The sequence below is a fragment of the Zerene cesonia genome, chromosome 19 (assembly GCF_012273895.1).
Source record: "Zerene cesonia ecotype Mississippi chromosome 19, Zerene_cesonia_1.1, whole genome shotgun sequence".
Lineage (NCBI taxonomy): Eukaryota > Metazoa > Arthropoda > Insecta > Lepidoptera > Pieridae > Zerene > Zerene cesonia.
Genome location: NC_052120.1, coordinates 8,873,928 through 8,883,444, shown reverse-complemented (window position 1 = coordinate 8,883,444; position 9,517 = coordinate 8,873,928). Strand labels below are relative to the sequence as shown.

Here is a 9,517-nt window from a genome sequence, read left to right as displayed (position 1 = left end):
TTATTTCAATCATGATACGGACCCCGGGGCGTACAGCTAGTAATTTATATAGTCCATTTAATAATCTCCTCCTTTACATACTAGATTATAATTTTTTGTTTATCGTATCCTACATATTTATACTAAAAAATAAAATAGATATTACAAAATTCATTAAATGCATATTTGAAGCAAGGTCCCCTATTATAAGTAATGTTGATTATAGTAACAACAAATTATTGAAAAACCCAAAAAGCTAAATATTTGTTAACATGCCTAATATACAAATTCTGCGTATCACGAACCCATAATAATATGTCAAGCTATTGACAGCTGACAATACTAGTCTGTTATTGCTTTGACACGTGTCAGCGTCAGAATAAAAATTCAGACGTCAGTATTGAAGTGAAGTGTGAACGTCGAGAATTTACACAAATTAAATGAAATGGAAACTATTTTTATGATATAATTTTATCTTTACATTTTTTACATTCTAATGAATTTTTGTATATAAATAAATGAATTTATGTTTCTCTTGTAATAATGAATTTTTATGTGATACTTTCTATTGTGTTTACATGGTAAGTAGCTAGATAAGATCGATAATATTATTTTGTGTTTCAAACCAATCTAATTTTAGTCTTTTTAAGCGTCCCATTCACCCAACAAGCACATCATGAGTTTGACTTGTTGATATTTACACAAAATTGGCCAGCTACAGTTTGTAAGGAATGGAAGAAAATGGATCCCATGCATAAATGCTCTATGCCACATAAAAATGATGCTTGGTCCATTCATGGGATCTGGCCAACAAAATTGGGTACTATTGGCCCTGCATTTTGTAATAGAACATGGTTTTTCGATCCTGAAAAGATAAGACCCATAGAAGATAAATTATTGGAGGAATGGACTAACATATTCAATGGTATGTATTTAATTACCTTAATTTCGCATTAAATAGTAAAACCGATTTTTAATTATGTTAATTTAGATGGAACTTATGCTTTCACTTTTTAATGACCTTTTTCTAAGAAACAAAATGTTGCTTTACTCCACCTTTTTATTACTATTGTTTTTATGAAATATTCAAAGCCTTCAATGTTAATGCACTATTTACATGCCATTACATTGGTAAAATTAATCAAAATCAGGGAAAAAAGAAAATTAAACTAAAAAAGGTGTAAACGTAAACTTTTTAAAGGACATTTTATTTATTAGATCAATTTGCCATATCAGTGAAAGTTGTAAGATAACAGTAATACTGGTAAATATAATTTAATCACTGTTTGTCACTTGTTAACCTAATTAACAAACCAGTTATATTAATTAAGTAATGAACAATGTTACAAATCTAATGAAGTACCTAATATTTTATTGAAGAATTCAAAGCAGATTCGAGTTTTAAGATGTTTACTTGCAAGATAGTATATAGAACTATCTTTAATTCATCTAGATAAACAATAAAGTTATATAGTAATTGTATGAATGTTAAAATACTATGAGGACTATAACCTCAGTTTCCACTTTTGTAAAGATAATTAATAGTTCTTAATTAAAAATAAAGTGTTATACAAAAGTATATAAAAGTAGACTAGTCTTTACACCATGTAGAAAATGTATTTATCCTGTTTGTGTTTAATCTAAGGAAAGTACACATAAAATTTGCAGGAGAAAATTTAGCAGTACATTATCATCTCGCTCTTGTTACACACTCAGGTTTGGGTTATCTGATCTGTACAATAATAATAAGTTCTCAAACTAGAGATGTTTTATATTATTGTTATTACTGTTGACTCCTATTCATTTTGTACCTCCTATAATGGTTGATGTCTATTAATATATATAATTTTTTAGGTACGTCTAATTATGCACTGTGGGCTCATGAATGGAATAAACATGGCACCTGTGCTGCAATATTGGAACCTTTAAATTCTGAATACAAATATTTTTCCATGGGCCTCGATTGGTTAGAAAAATATTCAATGGGTAAAATTCTAAATGAGGCTAATATTGTTCCATCTAACAGTAAAGATTACCATATAACTGATATTAACGACGCCATCAAATCAGCTCTTAACATTGATCCTGCGATAGAATGTAGAAAAATTGATGGACAGAGCTTCATTACAGAAATTCGTATTTGCTTTACAAAGGATTTGAAACTGTCCAATTGTGATGGTGTATTAGCAAGGAGGATGATTGGCCAAGATTCAATTATCACCAACTGCGATGGTAGTAAGAATATAGTTTATCCCCATTACAAGGAAAATAGCCTCTACATTCAGTTGTATAAATTAGTCACATGGCTGCAATGGTTTACTTTGTAAATTAAAAATTGAAGGTCTAATTAAATAAAAAATTAATTCTATTTATAGAGTGAGGATGATAAGACATTATAATTTAGGCAAAACACAAATGTACCTTTGAAATTTCAATCTGTGTGTAATAAACAAAAATATTCTTATTCAAAAGAAAGAACAATCCATTCTGTTGTTGTAGAATTACAAATGAATTTATGATACTTTTTTTGTTTGAATATAATTTACAATTTTACAATCAATTTTTAAAACATATAACATTGTTTTGTATAGATACCAATGGATTCTTGTATTATCAATTTTTTAAATTCCTTTGGTAAAATGTGTAGTTGTAATTATTTTTATTTTCATTAGTTTAAGTATTATATTGACTGTTTTTGACAAAAACATTACACAATTAGGCCTGCCATTATTTTATTCAAATGAATTTGTTGCAATAATACACCTAGAAATGTATCTGTAAAAGATATGTTTCGCGATTATTATATTTTTAGTACCTTTTTAGGCTATGTTGCCATGATAATGTATTTTCGCAATATTTTTTAAGATCGCGTTAACTTGTATTTATGCACATTAAGGCACATATTTATATATTTTATTATTTTTACACTTATGAAATGTGGTGAATAAAATTCAATGTACCTTGCATTGACTTCCTGTTTTTAACTTTTTGATTTGTGTTTATATATGAATGAATTCTAAAACAGGTTGACCAAGTTTTTGTACTTAATTTTTATGCATTAATAAAAATAATAGTATGGGAGAATAACTGTGTTTTTATATTTGAAACCCAAATTAATATGATTATAGGAATATTGTTTAATAACACAAGTGTTTAATTATTCATCAAAAATTCATATATGAATGTGCATTCATAATAATGGGGAGTTGGTTAACCATATTATAATGGTGAACATTTGTTTGTGTTTTACCTTTTCAGGGGTAGGCCACAGTACTCACACAATTAGAGCTAAAAAAATGTTAACTAGTGTCTGGTCTGAAGGTCAAGTGTCTAATATAGGCTACTTTTTTATTGCGATATTTGCTTTGTGAGCGAAATACTAATTATATATTGTGGGACTTAATTTCTTTGTAGTTTAAATGTACATTGTGATTTATTGTCAAATATTTAAATGTATAGTGTTTTCAAATTGGTTTGCTTTTATATGAAATCTGTATATAAAAGAAAGTGGTGTTAGTTATACTATTTATAACTGAAGAACGGATTAACCAATTTGGCTGAAAATTTGTGCAGAGATAGCTTTTGACCCAGGAGACGGACATATGATAGTTTTTATCCCGGAAATCCCACGGGAACGGGAACATGCGAGAAAAACCCCGGGTCTAAGTTTTCTGCGACTACGCGGGCATAGCCGCGGGCGGATAGCTAGTACTACATAAAACGGTCAAATCCGAATCGGACTTGTGCAAAAAGTTCAATTGCAAAAAAGTTTGTTACCCATCCAATTCATGATCGTGCCAACCGTCGCTCAACCTCGAGCAACTACCGGCAATGGAAATACATCATCTCTAAAAATTTAACTTCCTAACTATCACGGTTCATAAATACTCCCTGGTGACAGACTGACAGACAAATGGATAAGATGAAGTGTACTTGAAACTAAACTATTTACCTTACTGATAAAAGCAAACTCTGACAAGCAACAATTTATGTATGGACATGATGTATTATTTTGAATAAAATTAATTAATCAATTTGAGACCTTTATTGTACCACCATTGATAAATTCCACAAAGTTTTCTGTTATCTATTGAAGAAGTGATTAAATAACATAGTATACACGGACAACATCAACACAAAATAAAGTTCCTTTGTACAAATAAATAATCATGACCACTGGAAATGTTTTAATTTTTTTGCAGTATCATAATATAATTACATATTTTGACCTCTGGATACAATAATAACTGCAGATGGCACCAAACCTGAAATGTAACAATAATTTGTAACACCAAATCCCCATAAAATATTTCTCGTTTTTATTAGTTCTATTTACGGTTCGGGCTTTAACCGTAGAACTGATAAAAACAAGAACGGCTTTTTACGGTATGCCGCACGGAATACCGTGATATATACGTAAAAAGCATTTCTAATAATAATTAGAAATGCTTTTTACGGTTTCGTAGCCAAATAACAAAAACAACAAGCAACAAGCAACGCATGTCCGCCTGTCCGTATGTCACAGCCACTTTATTTTGAGACAACAAAATTGAAACTTTGTAAACCGCTCTCCGAATCATGTACAATAATAAAAAAATATGTATATATTAAACTGAAATTATAAAAAAAATTCTTCATCATACATCTTCACCTGTGGGGTGTAAATAAAAAGGGTCTCGAAAAATCACATTCTAAACACATGTTTTCTCAAAATCGAATACTTTTAACCATTTTTGTTTATTCTGTAAAATGCTGAGGGTCATTCCTTTTTTAGCATATACTTAAGTAGATTTTAAGTATCTACATGGTTTGTTAAAATGTAATAATAATAAGGTTAATAAGAATTTATTATTATTTATAATCTGTAAACGTGAATCTTTCAACAGAGCGTGGTTGTCGAATCTATGGAGTATATAAAAAAAAAAAACTGTAAAGAAATCGCAACTCATAAGGACCATTTTGATGAAAAGTAAGAGTGGCTAATTCGATTTTAAAAAAATCAATATTACAAACTAGGAATGGAACCCATTCATTATATATGACAAAAATCATAACAAATCTTGAAAAAAATAGAAAATAAAAAAGATATTGTTTAAAGTAATACCCAACAGGTATAATGAAATTTAAGAGAGCTTTTTGTTCTTGTTTAAATATCCATTTTTTATATCAATTCGCAGTTAACATTCATAGGCTTACCTAAAAGTTCTAGTGGTTTCTCATAATCATCGGAAGTAAATATTTTCTTTGGGAATGTGGTCATGAATTTGAAATTATCTTCTTGAGCATATTCAGGCTTATTTACTTGTAAAAACAATCTGGAAGGAAAATAATATAGCAGATTATTAAAAACTTAAATTAAATAAAATAAGATTTTGCAGATTTTGAGATTAATAATAATTACATATTTAGACTTCTTAACTTGTAACAACAATCTGGAAGGAAAAATATTAGGCAATAATAATAATAATAATAACAAGCAAAATAACAGGTTTTTTTCTAATCAATAATTTAATTTAAATACTTGACATATACAGACAAAAGAAAAATTTTGATCACAAGGCGGGATTAAATCCAGAAACTTGCCACCTGAAGCAATCATGGTCCGAATGAAGCAATCACATTTCTTCTATCCCCTCTGGTTTTATTAGCTTGACGGACCTAACAAATTATAAGGATCAAGTTTCTGTGTGTTGAAAAAAAAAAAAGGTTTACCTAACAGCAGCTAACTGTTCCTTAGCACCAAAGGTTTGTGTCAGTGACTGTCCATCAGGCAGTCTTAATTGTATACGTGCTTGCTCATATGAGACCTTTGGTGCTGGGTTTGAATTGACTGGTGGTGGGGGAACCGGTGCCGCTACTGGTGGCTGTTGACCTGATGCAGCTAGCCTGGAAAAAAGTGATTATACTAATAATTAAAATGTTAAATGTGAATTTAATTGGTAGCTTGCTCTAGTTTTGATATGATATATAAAAAAAAACACTCAAAGACCAAAAATACCCATGAGTAAAAAATTACCTCACAATGTGTTGTGGTCATAATAAAGACAGAAATTCTTGCTGTGGTAATGAAGAAACGCTTTTTTTCTTTATTCATTTATTAGTCTGAGACTTTAACAAAACTTACTTTCTAGCCTGTTTATCAGCTTCTATTTGTGCCCTGACTCTTTCCCTGGCCCTCTGATCTTCCAATTTCTCCCTCCGTCTCTGTTCCACAAGTTTTTGCATTTCTTGTTCTTGAAGCCTCTGTTTGGCTTCTTGCAAATCTTTCCCAGACTTAATCCTCAGTCTTTCTCGTTCTAAAGCTTCAGCCTGAAATTATTGATAGAGAATAGGTAACTTATATATTTAGTGATACAATTATTTATCTTAACTCTATGCTCTGCCAACAAAGCTAAGGCCAAAAGCAAGTATTTCTATTTTACTATAATGCTTAAATTATGATTCATAAGCATTAACACTACCGAGCATAATCAAAATCAGTTGAATGGTGTTACACAATTTATAATATTAAACATGGTAGTTATACTTTACTTCTGTACGTAATATGTGACAAGAATGTTATTTACACTGTATTTTAGGTTTACATAGGAAATTATATAAATGACACCAAACTTATAATTTAATGGATATAGTTGCTTGTAAAATCATGAAGTTTTTCATTCAAGCATGACATTATTTAAATGCATTTTCTTTAGAAATATACCTTTTCTTTTTCCTCCCTCTCTTTCCTCTTTTGCTTCATCCTTTCTTCGAGTAACGCTAATTGAGCTTTCTTTTCCTCTTCAGTCAATGGCTTTTTCTCTTCAGTGGATTCAGAGAAATTACTATGATTAGTTTTAGCTGCGTGATATTCCATTTCGTCCTGGTTTTTAAACAGTTTTCCGCAGTCTTCACATTTGAACGACTTAGCCTCTACCTCAGCACCGGCAGATGCAGTCTGAGTCTCAGAGCTCTCAGTTGATGGAGCGGGAGTAGCTTCCGGAACATTGGAACTGCCGGCTATTGTTTGTCCAGGGCCTACGTCAATCTCATCTGCATGAGCTAAAAGCCACTCCATGGCGGGCTCGACGCCCTTATAATTTGTAACCGCCAGCGCTTTTTCCCTGTAAAAAATGCAATGATAATAACCCTAAATCAATAAGCGAATAACTAGTTAAATATATAAGAAATACGTACGCTCTTTCTTTAGGAAAACCCATTTCCATCAATGTTTGTATTTCTGCCATTTTTATATTTTAATTGCTTGAAATAAATACACAAATATTGTACAAGAAAAATGAAAATAATCGCTTTTCATCACTCAATTCTCAAACGACAAAAATCATCAATGATCAATCATCTGTCTGTATAACGATAGCCACAGATGTAAAATTACGTCAGCTGCCATAAAACCACAGATTAGAAAGTATTACTTTGGTGAGTTTGTTCCAAATTAATAGGTTAAAAAAATATATATATTATACACTCACCAAGTTTTTTATCAGTGTTTCTCATAAATTTCTATCTCCATAAACGCTAACAGGCAAAAGGTGACTGGAATTAAATATTAATAAATACAAAATATTATGTGTGTAGATAGGTACTTTCCAAAATAGTATTGGGGCAAAATTAATCTAATGTAACAAAACATAAGCCAAAATTTTGGTTCACTTCAGACATACTCTGTGGCTTTAGAAAATGATGTAAAATTTGAAATGATTCTTAGGGCCTAATATTTTCAACATAGAATTAAACGCTTGTAGAGTTATAGTCATACAATTGGTACTTGGATTTGAATTTTCATTATGTTTGTAATTTGACATTTCTATATTTTCTTTGGTTTGATTTTCATAATATTATATAAAAATTTTCACAGCTCTTCATTACAATGGCTACACAAAAACGCCACAGTCGACGCAAAAGTATTCAAAATAGTGATCCAGGAAAGATTTTGGATTTAGTTATGAGTTTAACCGACGACGGCGGAGCTCAATTACAAGTGAAAATTAATTCGTATGTGAGTACAATATAAATTAATATGAGTGATACAAAATGTATACTGTTACTATTTACCTGTATGTTTTCGAACGAGAATTAGGTATAAATGATAGAGTCAATTTATAATTAAATATAAACAAAATAACAACCATTAATTAATGCTAACGGTAAATGAATATTCTAATTAAAAGATATAATTTGTTATAGACATTAAATAGCTGTGCCGCGCTATTTCATCTGCGGACAAACCCGCGGGCTGTATCAACTTTTTTATAGCTCACTTTCACTTTCAACTTCCAAGTATCATAAAAAATCCGTTTAGAGGATTTCGTACAAATACATTTTTACAAACTTTCGCGTTAATGTATATGCTAGTAGGAGAAATATACATCCTACTAGTATACCATTCATGTAATTTTCAAGGCGCTTGCCCTTAGGACTTAGGTTCCGTACAAATAAGCCAAACGAAACTTCCACACAAATTAATAATCGTGTTAATAGTTACATGAAGAATGTGATGCAGAAGCGGTCCTTCAAATAGTAGTTCATAACACCGGTATGGAAGCCTCTATAGACGCTGTCGATTCTGTTGTGTTACAGCGGAAAAGTAAAATTTGCGTGAGTATTTTATAACTGTTAAATTCATCATCAGCCCATACATGTTCCCACTGCTGGGACACAGGCCTCCTATGAGGGTTTAGGCCATAATCCACCACGCTGGCCAAGTGCGGGGTCACATGTCGTCGAATTTCGTTTCGGACAATTTATCGTATTGTGGATGTATACAAATAATAAGAACAGTGCCCAATTAAACAAGATGGATGTATGGCATGTCTTTTGAAAAAACAATATTTTTAAACACTGAATGGAATTTTTTAACACTAATACACACTAGTACAGTTTTATGTAATTACTAGCTGACACGCTATTCTGCCTTACTCTTAACATTTAGGGGTATGAAAAATAGATGTTGGCTGATTCTCAAACCTACCCGATATGCACACAAATCGGAGAATCGGTCCAGCCGTTTCGGAGGAGTATGTTAACTAACATTGTGACACGAGAATTCTATACATATAGAGATATTATGTGTGCCATTACATACGTCATAGCTGTAACGATACGGCCATAGATCCCTATCAATAATATTATAAATGCGAAAGTAACTCTGACTGTCTGTCTATCTGTCTGTTATGCTTTCACGCCTAAACCACTGAACCATTTTTTTGTAATTTTGTATGAAGGTAGAACTGAACTTGGGAAAGGAAATAGGATAATTTTTATCGCGAAAAAACGGTGGAAGGAGTTGAAATAGGGAGATGAAAGCGATATAACCGAATTCCACGCGGGCGAATCGCGGGCGGAAAGCTAGTTGTAAATAAACTGCGATTTAAATTTTCAGATGACGCCAAAATTAACGGATGCATTGAAGTCACTTATAGAACAAAATGATCTTCTAACTAATTTCGGCACTGACTTTCAGGCAATTGTTGCACCCGTGAGTAGAAAATTATAATTCATCAAGAGCTGTTACTGTTGCTAGTATAAAATAATGTCTCTT

The 9,517-nt window shown here is 31.3% G+C and overlaps 3 protein-coding genes across 3 annotated transcripts in view; 2 read left to right on the top strand and 1 right to left on the bottom strand.

Moving 5' to 3' along the window:
* Positions 1–353: 353 nt before the first annotated feature.
* On the top strand, positions 354–3,063 carry LOC119834403 (ribonuclease Oy). The gene is made up of 3 exons (XM_038358756.1): positions 354–560; positions 630–904; positions 1,834–3,063. The coding sequence occupies exons 1-3, from the start codon at positions 523–525 to the stop codon at positions 2,304–2,306; spliced, it is 786 nt and encodes a 261-aa protein (XP_038214684.1). The 5' UTR covers positions 354–522; the 3' UTR covers positions 2,307–3,063.
* Positions 3,064–4,009: 946 nt separating this feature from the next.
* LOC119834583 (UBX domain-containing protein 1-B) lies at positions 4,010–7,336 on the bottom strand. The gene is made up of 6 exons (XM_038358978.1): positions 7,156–7,336; positions 6,683–7,082; positions 6,104–6,288; positions 5,692–5,865; positions 5,176–5,294; positions 4,010–4,244 (listed from the first exon to the last, which is right to left on the bottom strand). Exons 1-6 carry the CDS (start codon positions 7,203–7,205, stop codon positions 4,195–4,197), a joined length of 978 nt encoding a protein of 325 aa, XP_038214906.1. The 5' UTR covers positions 7,206–7,336; the 3' UTR covers positions 4,010–4,194.
* Positions 7,337–7,824: 488 nt separating this feature from the next.
* The window catches only part of LOC119834443 (cGMP-dependent 3',5'-cyclic phosphodiesterase-like), a 9,969-nt gene continuing 8,276 nt past the window's right edge, over positions 7,825–9,517 (top strand). Inside the window, exons 1-3 of the mRNA XM_038358804.1 lie at positions 7,825–7,975; positions 8,458–8,574; positions 9,359–9,454. Coding sequence (XP_038214732.1) covers positions 7,847–7,975; positions 8,458–8,574; positions 9,359–9,454 — 342 coding nt within the window. The 5' untranslated portion in view covers positions 7,825–7,846. The remainder of the gene's footprint in view (positions 7,976–8,457; positions 8,575–9,358; positions 9,455–9,517) is intronic.

Bases quoted from the DNA above. Each gene is read 5' to 3' on its own strand.
- LOC119834583 (XM_038358978.1), bottom strand. From the start codon at position 7,205: ATGGCAGAAATACAAACATTGATGGAAATGGGTTTTCCTAAAGAAAGA. The intron at 6,289-6,682 runs GTATATTTCTAA...CAATAATTTCAG, and splicing joins AGAGGGAGGAAAAAGAAAAG to GCTGAAGCTTTAGAACGAGA. The intron at 4,245-5,175 runs GTAAGCCTATGA...GTTACATTTCAG, and splicing joins GAAACCACTAGAACTTTTAG to GTTTGGTGCCATCTGCAGTT.
- LOC119834403 (XM_038358756.1), top strand. From the start codon at position 523: ATGAATTTTTATGTGATACTTTCTATTGTGTTTACATG. The intron at 561-629 runs GTAAGTAGCTAG...AGTCTTTTTAAG, and splicing joins CTTTCTATTGTGTTTACATG to CGTCCCATTCACCCAACAAG. The intron at 905-1,833 runs GTATGTATTTAA...ATAATTTTTTAG, and splicing joins ATGGACTAACATATTCAATG to GTACGTCTAATTATGCACTG.